This window comes from Tamandua tetradactyla, chromosome 1, assembly GCF_023851605.1.
Source record: "Tamandua tetradactyla isolate mTamTet1 chromosome 1, mTamTet1.pri, whole genome shotgun sequence".
Classification (NCBI taxonomy): domain Eukaryota; kingdom Metazoa; phylum Chordata; class Mammalia; order Pilosa; family Myrmecophagidae; genus Tamandua; species Tamandua tetradactyla.
The window spans coordinates 59,398,168-59,415,079 of NC_135327.1; the positions used below are offsets into that span (position 1 = coordinate 59,398,168).

At 50.7% G+C, this 16,912-nt stretch overlaps 1 protein-coding gene across 2 annotated transcripts in view; it reads left to right on the forward strand.

The window, feature by feature from the left end:
• The window catches only part of CDH4 (cadherin 4), a 646,269-nt gene that overhangs the window by 602,617 nt on the left and 26,740 nt on the right, over positions 1–16,912 (forward strand). For both annotated transcript variants that reach the window (XM_077116937.1, XM_077116946.1), the window contains 4 exons: positions 1,998–2,183; positions 6,026–6,279; positions 8,556–8,698; positions 11,922–12,155. In XM_077116937.1, the coding sequence (XP_076973052.1) occupies positions 1,998–2,183; positions 6,026–6,279; positions 8,556–8,698; positions 11,922–12,155 (817 nt within the window). The remainder of the gene's footprint in view (positions 1–1,997; positions 2,184–6,025; positions 6,280–8,555; positions 8,699–11,921; positions 12,156–16,912) is intronic.

Below are 16,912 nucleotides of genomic sequence, written 5' to 3' on the forward strand. Positions count from 1 at the left end.
AGGCCCAGGAGCAAGAGCACGACAGATATTTGGCCTGTGGTAGAACTACTGCCACTCCCCTGAGTCCCGCGACAGGAAATTTGGTTGCAAGTGCAGCCATTGATTAGAGGCCCCATGCTGCAGCCAGCACCCATCGCCGCTGGGCAAGACCCTGCTTGGGATACTTCCCAATTTTCCCAGCTAGCGTGGTAGTACTGTCAGGACCTGAGTGCTGACGGGCACCAGCGGGCCCTTGGGATCCTGTGCATCCAGCAGAGTGTCATCAGCCAGCACCCAGGCAGAACCCACGGCCAGCACCTTTCCCTGGCCCAGAGGCCCCCAGGGGTGGGGGGTCCAAGCAGGCAGCAAGCTGGCCCAGCCGCCTGGGTAGCCCCACCCTCCCCACAGTGTCTGTGATGCCTGTGGCAATGCTGGGGCCCCTGTAGTGGGGCTACCCAGAGCAACAGGAGTGTCTCAGCCGTGGGGGCAGGAGGCTGGCTGTACATGCACCCCCATACCCAGGCGCAGCTATAGTGAGGCGAAAGCTGCATTCTTGGTTGAGAAAAGGCTGCTGCCCCGGGGGGCACAGGAACCACCCTGGGAAAGGCATCCAGTGGAAAAGGCACCACCAAGCACTTTGAGGGTGAAGCGGGGCCGCAGCGCCCAGGAACCAAGTGAGGCTTGGTGCCGCCTCCTCCTGCCGCTGGCTGCAAACAAGCAGGTGCCGGGGGCACCCACGGGGACCCGACCACCACATGCCTGCCTGCCCTTGCCAAGCCTTGTGTCCCTCACTGACCTTCCCAGGCCTGGTAGGAGCCGGCTCAGCTTCCAGCTGACCCCCTCATGGCCTGGCCTGAGGACTGGATACTCTGGGGCTTCTCCCCTTGCGATACCCTAAGGCCTGTCAACCTGGCCTGCTTCAGTTCCTTCCTCTATAAAACAAGGATACAAAGAGGCTGTTCCGGGAACAGGTGCAGTAACGCACAGGGTGTGCCTGGAACTGGACAGGCACTCGGCAATCATTGCCAGGGCTGGCACTACCACTGTGAGCACAAACAGGAATCCCGAGATGTTTGTCCAGCCTTTGCCTCCAAGCTTTTTGACTCAAAAGTATACCACAGGGAGAGGACTGAATGCATAATTTGCAGGTCAAAAAAGAGACTTAGGGGCCCCTTACTCAAAACGTACCAAGAATTTCAAGGTGGTGAGAGCACGGCATTAAAGCAAATGCTGGGCCCCCATACAAATGCAATGTTCCTCAACTAGTCGGAATTCCTCACTTCGTATCACCATGCCCACCACCCCAACACATGCACACACCCACATGTACACACATGTGCACACACACATGCCCCCTACCCACACACACACACAGCCATGTACATACATGCATGTACACACACACATGCACACCACCCACACACACGTATATACCTACACAAAGGTACACATCCACATACATACGCACATGCACACACACACATTCGCACACACAGATACACACCTACGTACATACACACATGCACATGCATATACATACCCATCACCCACACACTGTATACACACACACATGCACAAGCACACACCCACACGTACACTACACACACACATGCACACACATGCACACACACACTGTCGGCTCCTGCTCCTTAGTTGTCGCTGCCGCAGTGAGCCCCAGCTGTGATAAAAATGGGCTGTAGCTTCTTTGTGCTTTGAGGAAAGGGTTGAGGGTCCATGTTTGACCATCTATCCACCCACAGCAGCTGATCCCAAGACCATAGCTGTGTGACATGAACGGATTTAGGAGGGAGGCCTGGTATGGGGGGCTTGGTTTAAAGATGGAGCCTCAGGTCTCATCAAGCCTTTACTCACCCTCTCGATGCCCAGGAAGGGCCTGATCACCCAAACCACCATGGCCCAGGGGCAGTTCCATCACAGGCACCTCTGCAGGCATCAGCTAAGTATCACCCCAGGTGCCCCTGTGGGCCCCTTACACTGCCCTTCCTTGTGTTTTGCAGTACGCTGGGGAGGTCCCTGAGAACCGCGTGGAGACAGTGGTTGCGAACCTTACCGTGATGGACCGAGACCAGCCCCACTCACCAAACTGGAAGGCCGTCTACCGCATCATCAGTGGGGACCCCTCTGGGCACTTCAGCATCCGCACGGACCCTGACACCAACGAGGGCATGGTCACCGTGGTGAAGGTAGGTGTCCTCCTCACTTCTGCTGGGCAAGGTGAGTTCTGCCTCCTGGTATGTACCTGAGATGATGTTCAGTGTAAAGTACGTCCACCCCCAGTGTCCAAGCACAAGGCCTGTGTATGCCTGGTGATGGCAGAAACACACCTACAAGGACCTGTGATGTGAACCAAGGACACAGAAGGACCTGCCGCCTGCTGCCTGCCACCCCCAACAGGTTCTCATGCAGCTGTTCTCTGAAAGTGAATCTTAATCTTCCAGGAGAGTGAATTCTACAAATGGACTTTCTAATGTTAAACCATCCTTGCATTCCTAAGACAAATCCAACCTAGTCGTGAAACAGTATTTATTTGATACATCGTAGATTTGTTTTGCTAATACCTGAAGATTTTTCATGCATTTTTCTAAGCAATTTAGGCCTATATTTTTCCTTCCTCATACTGTCCTTATCTGGGTTTTGTTATCAAGGTTATATGTTAATCTCAAGAAATGTGCTGGGCAGTGTTCCTTCTTTTCCTACTGCCTGCAGCAGGTTGTGTAAGGCTGTGATTATCCTTCCTGCAACACCTGTGGAACTTAGAGCCATGAAATCCTTTGGGCCTGGGTTGTAGGTTTGGAGTTTTTTTTGGTTTGTTTCTTTTACTTTTGTTTTTTATATTGTGGGAAGAGAGATTTGCAATCATTAGCTCAATTTCTTTTATGATTTTGGTCAGTTATGTTTTTCTAGAACATTGTCCACTTCATCTAATTTTTCGAATTTATTTATATAAGCAGATAATTACATTAATAGTGAGACTCGGCCTTTTAAACTAACCCTTTTTCTACATTTACAATTAATATTATCCTGAAGGGCATGCTGGAAGTGATATATATCTCACTGCTACAGCCACTGTGCCTGCTTCCCACCTACCCCGTGGAAGGGCACACATGATGGCATTGGGGCCACTAGGACCGTCCCTCCCCATTTCAGGTCCTCCTGATCCCAGCTGCCAAGCCCCTTTGCTGAACGAGGGAAGGAGGCAGCAACCAGGGACAGACCTTGGTGTCTTGGGGTCGCTGTCTAGCCCACCACAGTGACCAAAGATATTTTTTTCTTTTTCATGTTCTCACTATCATTAGGAATGCATGGGCTCTTACCTTAGTGCACTCACTCATTTAATGGTTGTCCACATTTCTGGCACTCACTTGCCCACCCCCAGCTGTGGACACAGCACCTCCACTTTCCATCCAACAGGACAGCCCAGTGCAGGTTGTGGATTTCTTGCTTCATGTCCACATCAGCCATTTCTTTAGGGAGGAGGGGTACTTAGAGACCAAAATCTGGACATGAGAGATGTCACCACGACTGCCCTGCCTTCACTTTGGGGCTGTTTTAGTTAGGGTTCTCTAGAGAAACAGAATCAACAGGGAACACTCGCAAATATAAAATTTGTAAAAGTGTCTCATGTGACCATGGGAACAGAGTCCAAAATCTGCAGGGCAGGCTGTGAAGCTGACCATTCCGGTGGAGGATCTGGACAGACTCCACAGGAGAGGCTTGCCATCCGAAGCAGGAAGAGAAACTGTCTCTTCTGAATCCTCCTTAAAAGGCTTCCAGTGATTAGATAGAGCATCACTCATTGAAGAAGATACTCCCCTTGGCTGATTACAAATGGAATCAGCTATGGATGCAGCTGATGTGATCATGATCAAATTCCATGAAATGTCCTCATTGCAACCGACAGGCCAACATTTGCCCAACCAGACAAAGAGGTACCACCACTTGGCCAAGTTGACATATGAACCTGACCATGACAGGGGCATTCCAAGGGAAGAGCAAGGAAGTGACATTTCCAAGCACATGCTCACATTGGTTATTTCACATTTACTTCATTGTTTCAAATGATTCTTTTATTCAGATTTAGCATTAGAGGGCTTTTACGTAGTATCACTGATTTTCAACTTGTTTCTCATTCCTCTTACACTAAAAATCCTAGCTCTTAAAACAGTTGCATAATTTCTTATTTACTTTTCCTACAATAAAATGTTTTAAAATAACAAATCTAAAATCACTACCAAGAGGAAGGAGAGCCAATGAGTTTAAGATTTCTTGGCAAGTACTGTTGTCCTTAGGAGGTATTTCACCAGGGACTTACTATCTGAATACTCTATTCCAGCATCACTGGAAACAATGATTTTTATGTTGTTATATTATATTATGTTATATTATGTTATGTTGCCAGTTGATATATACTTAGTTCATTTGATTCAGTTGTTTATAATTTTGAGGGGATTGCCTTTATAGAAATATAATTTTATTGTGACAGCTAAAACGTGAGTGTATTAGCTGTTGAATGACTCAAAGTCAAAGCTACATGATGATACATGGAGAAGGCATTCTCCCAGCTACTCCTTCCCTTTGCTTATGAGTGGCCATTTTTATTAGTTTCTGGTTTATCCTTGCAGTGTTTCTTTGAGCAAATACATGCATATATAAATTTACATTCCTCAGTCTCTTTCTGCCATGTATGTTTCCTTTCTCACCAGTAGGTCATGGAGATCTGTCCGCTTCAGTGCCCAGAGAGACCTTTCTAATTTTTTTATGCAATTTTTCAAGCTATAGTCACATACCATATAATCACCCAAAGTATACATCCAAAGCAGTGGCTCACAGTAGCATCATACAGTTGTGCATTCATCACCACAATCAATTTTAGAACATCTCATTCTTCTTTACAGCTGCAAATTCCTCCATTACATGGGAAGGCTGCTGTCCAGTCAACCAGCCACTGTGGATGCATGCTGGATTCTTTCCAGTATTTTTGCCTCTACAAATAATGCAACAAACACCCTTGTGCATATGCTACTGTGCATGTGGTTAAGTAGAATTTTTTAAACTGCAGTTGCAATGCAGGTTTGTTGGATTGGGTTGGATTTTGTGCTTCACTGTGAGTCTGCTGCAGGCTTTGTAGTTGAACCTTCTCAGGGCACCAAGTTGCTCCTGTACAACTTCCCTTCTTCCCAGGCATGCATACGAGAGGCCTGAGAAGAGCTTTTGCAATAATCACCTCGGCCTGCAGACAGAGGACACTAGGGTCCTGGCCACCCACAGGGGTTTCACTGGAAATAAGTGAATGAAGGGACTCTGCAGAGGAGGTGGCATGGCAGGGGAGGGAACGCACAGCCTGGGGAGTATGTTCCTGGGCAGCCATAACAAATCACTGCAAATGCCCAGTTCCAGAGGCGTTGGCAAGGCTGGGTCCTTCTGGACTCAGCATCTCTCCAGGCTTCCAGGGTTTGCTGGTCATCCTTGGACCCCTTGGCTCCTGGATGCATCACCCCAGTCTCTACCTCCATCCCTGATGGCCTTGCCCTCTCTGTCTCTTCTAAGGGCCCTGCTGTTGGATGAGGGGTCAACCCCTGTCCAGGGAGACCTCAATATCCTTAACTAATCACATCTGCAGTGACCCTGTTTCCAAACCAGGTCACCTCCACAGGCTCTTTCCTTTGGGGGCCACCATTTGACCCCCTGCAGCTGGCGAGGCACCCATGGGTGGGCAACAGTGTGGAGCTGGAGAGCAGGGGGTGGGGAACACAGCATCTCCACAGCCTGGTTTGAGTAGAGCCAGGTCTCTTGAGGCCAAGGCCACCTGTGCCATTGCAGCGGGCGTGGGGGGTCACTCACCCTGATCTCCTTCCCTTCCCATTGGCCAGCCCAGCAGGAAGCCAGAAGACGGTCCTCGGAGACCAGACTCCTGGGGTGCACAGCAGAGAGTGGATGGGAACGGGGTGCAAGTGGAGACACACCCAGCAATGTCCCCGGGGGCCACCGCTGCCTGGCTCAGCCTCTTGGGCCTCTCTCACTGCAGGCGGTGGACTACGAGCTGAACCGAGCCTTCATGCTCACCGTGCTGGTGTCCAACCAGGCGCCCCTAGCCAGCGGCATCCAGATGTCCTTCCAGTCCACAGCAGGGGTGACCATCTCTGTCATGGATGTGAATGAGGCCCCCTACTTCCCCTCGGACCACAAGCTGATCCGCCTGGAGGAAGGCGTGCCCACAGGCACCGTGCTGACCACGTTTTCCGCCGTGGACCCTGACCGCTTCATGCAGCAGGCAGTGAGGTGGGTGCTTGCTGGGGCCATGGAATGGGGCCTCAAACCCCTCACGCTCCCCGTTTTCAGAGAGAAGAGTCCGCAGAAGCCCAGTGAATCCCACAACCAGGAGAGTCTCCGGGTGGGGGTTGGGGGCCGGGAGCCACGGAAGCCGTGGACACAGCTGGGGTCGCTCCGGCTTCACCCTCACCAGCTGCACAACTTGGTGAGCCACTGGCACTGTCGCTGTTTCTGTCTGTCAAATGGATGGCAACACGTCTGCCCTGAGGCCTTGTGGGGCAAGTGGGTGGGTGGCCACAGAGGGAGGGACCCCACATGCCAGCTGCCCTGGAAAGACATTCAGGTCCGGGGCCCCTACTTCCAACAACTTATCACAAAAGCCCAGGGGCCCACGACCTGTCCACCTACACTGGCTTCAGCGACAGCTGAACTAAAATTAGGGAAAACAGGTGTGCTTTGGGATTGAAAAAAAACAAGAGACAACTGAGTTCCTACAGAGACACCCCAGCCTCCCATTCCTGGGGCTAATGACTCTTTCCAAAACAGACCCCCCCGCCCCCCAGAATTTAAGGGGCAAAACCAAGTCCCCCAGAACCCGTGGCCATGGCTAAGTCACAAGGCAGTTCTGTCCAGGCAGGCAGGCAGGACATGGGGAGAAACTGCCCCAGTCACACCATTTGCCCTGGGAGCTCAGGCCAGGCTCCCCCACCCACACTCCTCCAGACCCCTGCAGCCCCCAGCACCAACCCCTGAGGCCCCCACTTCCCACCTTGCAGTCCCCACCACATCCCGGCCTCGTCTTTCACCCTGCAATCCCAGCCTCCCCCTGCAGTCCCCAGCACCCTCCTGCTATCCCTACAACCCCCTAGAGCCCCCACCTACCCCCTACTGCCCCCATCACCCATTCTGCTGTCCCCATCTCCCACCCTGTGGCCCTTCCTTCCCACCCTGTAGCCTTCACCTCCCTCCTGCAGCCCCCACATCCGACCTGCAGATTCCACCAACACCCCTACAACCTTCACCAATCCCCACCAATCCTCTACAGCACCCACTTCCCCCCACAGCCCCCAGTTCCCATCCTGCCACCCCACCATCACCATCCTTACAGCCCCTACCTCTCCCCGAAGTCCCCACCACCTGCAGTCCCCACCACCCCTGTGTAGGCCCCATCACTCACCCTGCGGCCCCCACCAACCCCCTGCAGCCCCATCTGTCCCCCCCATAGCACCTATCTCCCACCCTGCTGCCTCTACCTCCCACCCTGTAGCCCTCCTCACCCACTAGCAGCCCCCTCACCCACCCTGCAGCAGGGCAGGGGCGTGGACATCAGCCAGAGAGGCCGAGGCAGGCAGGCAGCTGCAGCTGTTTTATGTGAAGGACACCTGCAAGTTCGAGTCACCTGGGTCAAATGGTCCGGGTTTCTCATCCAGCGTGGCCAGTATGCAGACCCCAGGCCAGGGCCCTTCCAGGCTCACCTACTCAAGCTGTGGGCCCTATCAATAGTCACGTGTGCATGTGGAGGCTGGGCAGCCACGCCCTGTGCCCCGTGCCCTTGAGCGTTAGCTCACTGACTCCGCAGCTGCTCTGGCAGGGCCAGCCATCCTCACCCATTGTGCAGATGAGGGAACTGAGGCCCAGAGAGGTCGGGTCCAAGGCCACCCGGCTCAGAGTGGTGGAGCCAGGACTCGAGCCGAGTCCAGTGCTGTCCACAGGCTGCCCGGCCCCAAGTTGCAACAGTGCTGGCTCCTGTGGTTGGGGGAGTACACAGGTTTTGGGGACTGAGGCGGAGCCTTCGCTGGGCCCAGATCTCGGGCCTCAGCCCAGGGACCCACACTGACCATGGCCATGTGACTAAGGGGGGTTACGGCTGTGCGTCTGCAAACTGTGAAGCCCGCTGCCCTCACCAGTTGTTGGCAAGGGGCCATGCCTCCTTCTGGGGCCCCCTCCTCCTCAGTGCCCTTTCCCCTCCAGCTCACAGCCTGCTGCCCCACCGCCTGCAACAGGTGAACCCATGGGAGGCCGAGGAGTGGCGACCCCAGGCACAGGCCCCCCAAAGATGGACACGTGGGCTACTCTGGGGACAGAGGGTGACACCTGCAGGTGGGAGCAGGAACCCGATGGGGGCAGGAGGCCAGGTAGGTCAGGGCCAGCTGGTGCCCTGTATGTGCAGGCGGCAGGCTGGCCAAGCTGCCCACCTATGGGCAGAGAGGAGGGGTGGTGGCCTCTGGGTCAGCACCGTGCTCCCAGGCCCTCCCCAGGCCTCACACCTCGCCCCTCCCCCGCAGGTACTCAAAGCTGTCGGACCCGGCGAACTGGCTGCACATCAACGCCACCAACGGTCAGATCACCACGGCGGCCGTCCTCGACCGCGAGTCCGTCTACACCAAGAACAATGTCTACGAGGCCACCTTCCTGGCCGCCGACAACGGTGTGCCCCGCCTGGGGGTGGGGGCGCAGGATGGGTGCGGTGCTGTGGGTGTTGGGCTCCGTCACCCAGGCTGCCCTCCCTCCAACAACTGCCACTCCACCCAGTGACCTCTGAGTGTGCCGTGGGGGCCGTGGGCTCCACCACCACACAGCGGGCACAGGGAACGGGGCAGGCCGGCACACAGCGCGAGGCCCGCTCTGGCTCTGAACGGCTGAGGCTCTGGCTGCCTCCACTTGGGGCTCTGACCACACGGGGCTCTGACCCTTGTAGTCCTCGGTCAGAGCAGGGGTCCTGAGAGCTGGCGATGGGGTGTCACAGTTTGGGGGTAGGGCTCATATCTAGCCACAGGCACCCTGGAAGCACAAGAGGGCAGAGGTGAGACGCCTGGGCACAGGTGGAGCTGTCCCCCCCCAGGTGCCAAGGTTGGAAGGGACGAGGATGGGCTAAGCAGAGGTAGCCACATGGAGTGGTCATGGGCAGAAAGAAGGTTCCAGAGCACTTGGGGTTTTCTGGGGGACGTGGGCTGACTCTCGAGGAGTGGGGTTCTAGGAGTCATAGCTCTCAGAGGCCACCCCTCCCTGGACCTAGGGCACCTGGACACTGGGAGACCCCAGCCCTTCCCGGCTCACAGAGCAGGAGTGGGTAGAAGGAAGGATTCTAGAACCAGAGTGCGCCCCTGCCCACCACTTCCTGGGGGTCTTTGCCTCTCTTCGTCTCTGTTTCCCCCTCTGCCAGGTGGGGGCGCCCTACACCTACACACTGTGCAGGTGATAGCGTTGAATGTATTAGCATCTCCCAGAGCTTGTCACACAGGGCCTGGCAAGGGGGAGGCACTTGACCAACACTTGCCCTGACCATTCTCACTGTTGTTCTCGTTATTCACTGAGCACCCACTATGTGCCAGGTGCTTATCAGTGAGCGAAGCAGATAAAGCTCCCTGCCCTTGCATGGCTGACATTCCAAAGGCGGAGCACCTCAACTAGAACTCTGAAACTCAGTTCCATGTTGAAAAATAATAATAGTAATTTCAACAAAATTGAGGTTTATTTTCTCTTGCATAAATAAAGCTAGAGACAGATAGCCTGGGGTCAGGTACAAGAACTCAGGCTCCCTCTATGGCCACTCCACTCTCTTTAGCATGCCACAGCATGGCCTAGAATGACTGCTGGTGCTCCAGCTATCACCGCCTTTACACAAGGCTTCGGCTCACAGCTCCCGAAGGCCAGACCTTAGTCACATGGCCACATCTCGCTGGGCTGCAGGGGAGTCTGGGAAAGGTATTCTTGTTGGCCAATGAGGATCCCAGTTAAAATTGGAGGCTCCAATTCTGTTATTCAGGAAGATAAGGAAGAATTCATATTGGGGGATAACTCAGCAGTCTCTGCCCCAGGAGACAGGTGGGAAACAAGCCAGTATGAAACTTCAGGTAGCAAGAAGGGAAACAAAACAGAGGGCTGGGGGCAAGACACTTGGTGTCTCTCAGCTAGAGAGAGCTGAGCCATTCTCCCAGTTATGAGGAGCTGACCTGTGCGACCAGCAGGAACAGCCAAGGAAGGAAGATGGGGGAAGAGGGGAAGGTTCCGGGGTCAGGAAGCAGAAAGTGCAAAGGCCCTGGGGTGGGAACATCCTGGCTGATCCTAAAATAACCACACCAGCAGGGCAGCTGAGGCTTCAGGAGCAAAGGGGTCATTGTGCAAAAGCTGGTAGCAAGTGGAAGTTGAGACCTGTCCATCGGATGTCCTGCCAGCCTCCCTTCCATTGCCCCAACCCGCCAAGCCCTGACAAGGGGAAGCACCTCTCCTCACCCCCTCTCCACCAGCAGCCCAAGCACTGAGCCGAGATTAAAAAGTAATTAGAAATGAATCTCTCACTGTCTTAATGCATCAGGGGGGCACTGAAGCCACCACGGTGTGTGCAAAGCACCTGGAGTGCGAGTCAAGCAGGCATGCCCTGGCTCACAGCATCCAGTTATGTGCTGGATTACCAAAGCAGGTTTCAGAGGCAGGCGCCACAGTGTGTTACCTTAAAATGCATTTGGTGTATTTTTTGGAAGATTAAAGAGATAGGATAGCTTTTTTACACTCTCTGCCTGCCTCCCCCAAGGAGGGTGGTTATTTGTGCAGGGTCAGAAGTTGCCATTCAAAGGCAGGGTCCTGGTCAGAATATTGCTGCCGCCGCCTCCAAGCCCAGGGGCAGGACGCCGTCTCCATCTGTGCTTCTCCGCCTGCCCCAGAGGTGTCCACGAAACCGCTAGCCCAGGATGAGGAGGGGCTGGCCACATGGGAGCTCAGGGCACAGCAGCATCCAGTGGATCCCTGGGAGCTTGGGGTGCAGCAGAAAGGGGGTGTGGATGTGGGGCTCCACCCACTGGCAATGGGCATGTCCTCAATCCAAAGCTCATCCTGAGACCCTCCCCCTCTCTCACAGACAGTTACAGAAGCAGAAATTCTTCCTTTTGACTATTAGAGACCTGACAGAGGCTTCTGGACACGGAGGGCCCAGCTGGGGCAGGAGGGCAGGGAAGGTTTGCCCGAGAAGCCCCAAGCTAGGGAAAGATAAAAGGCAGCCTCGCTCCAGCTGTGGGGTGTGTGGAGCCCCCAGGCAGGGGGCTGTGATTGCAGGGGGCCCTTAGTTCAGCAAATGCCATGTTGTGCAGCTGTGTCTCACCATAGGGTATGCCTGTCACATGCAGCTCTATGTGAATGCTGCTTGCAGCTGCGTGGCTATGTGTCCTGTGGATAGGTGGGAGCCTGGGGAGGCTGCATGGCTGCATGTGGGGGTGCAGCTGGGAACCTAAGATGGCTGCACGGCTAGTGGGCTAGTGTGGGGTACAGCTGGGGGCCTGGGATGGCTGCATGGCTAGATGGGATGCAGCTGGAGACCTGGAGTGGTTATGTGGCTAGCTGGAGTACAGCTGGGGGCCTGGGGTGGCTGCGTGGCTAGTTGGGGTACAGCTGGACACCTGGGGTGGCTGCATGGCTAGTTTGGGGTGCAGCTGGAGGCCTGGGGTGGCTGCATGGCTAGTTGGGGTGTAGCTGGGCACCTGTGGAAGTTGCATGCTCTGGGGACCTCTGTCTGCATGAACAGCGTACTCAGTTGCGGGCTGTGCTTGGCTATGGGTATCAGTGCCGGCAGCCATGAGTCTGTCCTGCGCAGGGCCGTGGTAGGTGGGATGTGCGTGCTCCTGGGTGCCCTGGGAGTGAGCTGTGCACCTGTCCCGCAGGGATCCCCCCGGCCAGCGGCACGGGGACTCTCCAAATCTATCTCATCGACATTAATGACAACGCGCCCGAGCTGCTGCCCAAGGAGGCGCAGGTGTGTGAGAGGCCCAGCCCCAGTGCCATCAATATCACAGCGGCTGATGCGGACATCGACCCCAACGTCGGCCCCTACGTCTTCGAGCTGCCCTTCGTGCCGTCGGCCGTGCGGAGGAACTGGACCGTCACCCGCTTGACCGGTGAGCCCTTGACACGTGCCCATGGCAGCTGGGAAACCTGGCCCTGAGCGAGGACCTTGCCACGTCAAAGCGTTGCAGGGGAGCCTCCCCTGCGAGGACAAGACGCTGGCCAAGCCCTGGTCCACCCCACGGGGCCAGGTTGTTCCCAGTCCCTTGCACAGCCACTCTCCCTCCATGTGGTTACTGCGCAGCCTTCACCACGTCCTGTGCCAGGACCAAGTGAGCAGACCCTGACCCAGACGCGTTCTCAGGGCGCTGTCCTGGATGGAAATTTGGAGTATAAAGGTACAGCAAAATTCTGGGTTTTGAAAGTATCCTGAAAATGCCCTCTGGAAAGGCCATACTGGTTTCTAGTTCCACGGGGAGTGCAGGGGAGTGACTGTTTCCCGAATGCTCACCAACTGAATTTGTATCATGATAAGAAAGAGGTTGGCAATTTTACAGGGAAAGTCATTGTTTCCATTCGCACCTCTTGACTACCAGTGGACATTGTTTTATATATTTACTGTCTCTATATTTATTTCACATGAAAATTGTCCAAGATCTTTGCCTGTTTTTCCTTGGAGAGTGTTTTTCCTAATTGATTTACTAAAACTGTTTACATTTTAAGGAAGTTAAGTCTTCATCCTACATGTCATGACTGCTTTTCTTTTCTTTTTTTTTTAAATTTTTTTATTAATTAAAAAAATTAACATACAAAACATTAAGATATCATTCCATTCTACATATACAATCAGTAATTGTTAATATCATCACATAGTTGCATATTCATCATTTCTTAGAACATTTGCATCGATTTAGAAAAAGAAATAAAAAGACAACAGAAAAAGAAATAAAATGAAAACAGAGAAAAAAAAAGATTATACATACCATACCCCTTACCCCTCGCTTTCATTTACCACTAGCATTTCAAACTAAATTTATTTTAACATTTGTTCCCCCTATTATTTATGTTTATTCCATATGTTCTACTCTTCTGTTGATAGAGTAGCTAAAAGGAGCATCAGACACAAGGTTTTCACATTCACAGAGTCTCATTGTGAAAGCTATATCATTGTTCAATCATCATCAAGAAACATGGCTACTGGAACATAGCTCTACATTTTCAGGCAGTTCCCTCCAGCCTCTCCGCTACATCTTGAACAACAAGGTGAGATCTACTTAATGCATAAGAATAACCTCCAGGATAACCTCTCAACTCTGTTTGGAATCTCTCAGCCATTGACACTTAGTCTCATTTCACTCTTCCCCCTTTGGTCGAGAAGTTTCTCTCAATCCCTTGATGTTAATTCTCAGCTCATTCTAGGGTTTTTCTCAGTCCCTTGATGCTGAGTCTCAGCTCATTCCAGGATCTCTGTCCCACATTGCCAGGAAGGTCCACACCCCTGGGAGTCATGTCCCATGCAGAGAGGGGGAGGGTGGTGAGACTGCTCGTCATGTTGGCTGGAGAGAGAGGCCACATCTGAGCAACAAAAGAGGCTCTCTTGGGGGTGACTCTTAGGCCTAAATTCTAAGTAGACTTGACCTATCCTTTGTGGGGTTAAGTTTCATATGAACAAACCCCAAGACTGGGGGCTCAGCCTATAGCTTTGGTTGTCCACACTGCTTGTGAGAATATCAAGAATTCAACTTGGGGAAGTTGAATTTCTCCCCACTCTCACCATTCCCCGAAGGGGGCTTGCAAATACTTTTCCAGTCACTGATCAAATCACTCTGGGATTCATCGGGGAATCACTCTGACAAACCAACAAAATCTCATATCCTACCTGAGATTCCAAGTACTTGTGACATTCAATCAAACTATCTACATGAGTTATATTAGGAAATGCTCTAGTCAAAATATAAATTTTGTAACAAATAAACATTTTTTGCTTTAGTCTCACACATAAGGTGTCATTTTAAGTATTAATTATCATCTATTTTCAGCACCCTGCAATAATGACATTCCTTTGTTCCTCCTCATGCAAAAACATTTTTTAAATTTGTACATTGTACATTTCACTATTATTATACACTCTAGGCATTCCTAGATTATACCATCTCGATCTTTACCATCTATCTTTCTTTCTGATTTCATTTATGTCCCCAGCCCTCCTCCCTCTATCATTCTCACATGCAGCGTCATTCAGTGATTTAACATAATTACATTACAGTTAGGTAGTATTGTGCTGTCCATTTCTGAGTTTCTATATTCAGTCCTGTTGCACAATCTGTATCCCTTCAGCTCCAATTACCCAATATCTCACCCTATTTCTATCTCCTGATGGTCACTGTTACCAAGGAAATATTCCAAGTTTATTCACTAATGTCAGTTCATATCAGTGAGACCATACAGTATTTGTCCTTTTGTTTCTGGCTAATCACACTCAGCATAATGTCCTTAAGGTCCACTCATGTTGTTACATACTTCATAACTTTATTCTGTCTTATAGCTGCATAATATTCCATCTTATGTAAATGTCACAGTTTGTTTAGCCAACTGTCTGTTGATGGACATTTTGGCTGTTTCCATCTCTTGGTAATTGTTAATAGTGCTGCTATAAACATTGGTGTGTAAATGTCCATTTGTGTCCTTGGCCTCGTGTCCTTTGAGTAGAGACAGCATATAGATGGGCCCTGTTTTTTAATCCATTCTGCCAGACTATGTCTTTTGATTGGAGAGTTTAATCCATTAACATTCAGTGTTATTACTGCATGGGTAGTAATTTCTTCTACTATTTTGCCTTCTGGATTTTATATGCCATATCTAATTTTCCTTCTTTTGACCTTTACGCATAGTCTTCCTTTCTACACTCTTCTCCACTCCTCTCTCTTCTGTCTTCGTATCTGTCTCTGGTGTTCCCTTTAGTATTTCTTGCAGAGCTGGTCTCTTGGTCACAAATTCTCTCAGTGATTTTTTGTCTGAAAATGTTTTAATTTCTCCCTCATTTTTGAAGGACAGTTTTGCTGGATATAGAATTATTGGTTGGCAGTTTTTCTCTTTTAATAATTTAAATATATTATCCCACTGTCTTCTCGCATCCATGGTTTCTGCTGAGAGATCTGCACATAGTCTTATTGGGCTTCTCTTGTATGTGATGGATTGCTTTTCTCTTGCTGCTTTCAAGATCTTCTCTTTCTCTTTGACCTCTGACATTCTGATTATTAAATGTCTTGGAGTATGTCTATTTGGATCTATCCTCTTTGGGGTACGCTGCACTTCTTGGATCTGTAATTTTAAGTCTTTCATAAGAGTTGGGAAATTTTCAGTGATAATTTCCTCCATTAGTTTTTCTCCTCCTTTTCCCTTCTCTTCTCCTTCTGGGACACCCACAACATGTATATTCGTGCACTTCATATTGTCTTTCAATTCCCTGAGTCCCTGCTCATATTTTTCCATTTTTTTTCCTATAGTTTCTGTTTCTTGTCAGATTTCAGATGTTCCATCCTCCAGTTTTGAAATCCTATGTTCTGTCTCTCAAAATCTACCATTGGAGGTTTTTGTTTTTTTCATCTCTTCTACTGTGTCTTTCATCCCCATAAGTTCTGTGATTTGTTTTGTCAGACTTTCAGTTTCTTCTTTCTGTTCTTTCCTTGCCTTCTTTATATCCTCCCTCAATTCATTGATTTGGTTTTTGATGAGGTTTTCCATGTCTGTTTGTACATTCTGAATTAATTGTTTCAGCTCCTGTATGTCATTTGAATTGTTGGTTTGTTCCTTTGACTGGGCCATATCTTCAATTTTCCTAGTGTGATTTGTTATTTTTGCTGGCATCTAGGCATTTAATTACCTTAATTAGTTTATTCTGGAGATTGCTTTCACTTCTTTTATCTAGGGTTTTCTTGCTGGATGAATTTGTTGTCTATCTGTTCTTTGACATTCCATTTAGCTTTATCTGGACCTTTAGCTTCAGTTTTGTTTAACAGAGGAGAATTTTTCAGTTCTTGTTTTCTTGTTTCTTGCCCTGTTTGTGTGGTGCCTTCCCCCACCACACACTTAGGAGGGTCTACCCAGATATTATAAACCCCCGCCATATTTTCCCAGACCAAACTGGCCTCCTATCAGGAGGAAAGAGTCACCTGCATCGGTTTTCTCTGACGGTGAGACCCAGCAGGTTGAAAGACTTTCCTGTGAAGTCTCTGGACTCTGTTTTTCTTATCCTGCCCTGTGTGTGGTGCTTGTCTGACTGCAGGTCCCACCAGCATAAGATGATGTGGTACCTTTAACTTTGGCAGACTCTCCCTGCTGGGGGCGTGGTGGAGACAGAGGAGAGGTTGTAGGCTGGTTTAAATGGCTTCAAATTACCAAGCCCTGGTGTCTGAATTCCTTGATGGAGGGATTCCACCTGAGTTGGGCTTCACCCCTCCCCTGGGGAAGGCATAGGCTCCAGACAAGCCCCCAAAAGAGCTCACTTCTGCCTATGCCTGGGGCAGCTGCAGCCTGAAAAGTCCTGCCGCTGTATCCAGAGGCAGTCAAGCCTTTGTAGATACACAGCCAAAAACCTCTGTCTCCTTCTTTTTTTTTTTTATTAATTAACGGAAAAAAAGAAATTAACCCAACATTTAGAAATCATACCATTCTACATATGCAATCAGTAATTCTTAACATCATCACATAGATGCATGATCATCATTTCTTAGTACATTTGCATCGGTTTAGAAGAACTAGAAACACAACAGAAAAAGATCTAGAATGTTAATATAGAGAAAAGAAATAAAAGTAATAATAGTAAAAAAAAAAAAAACCTATAGCTCAGATGCAGCTTCATTCAGTGTTT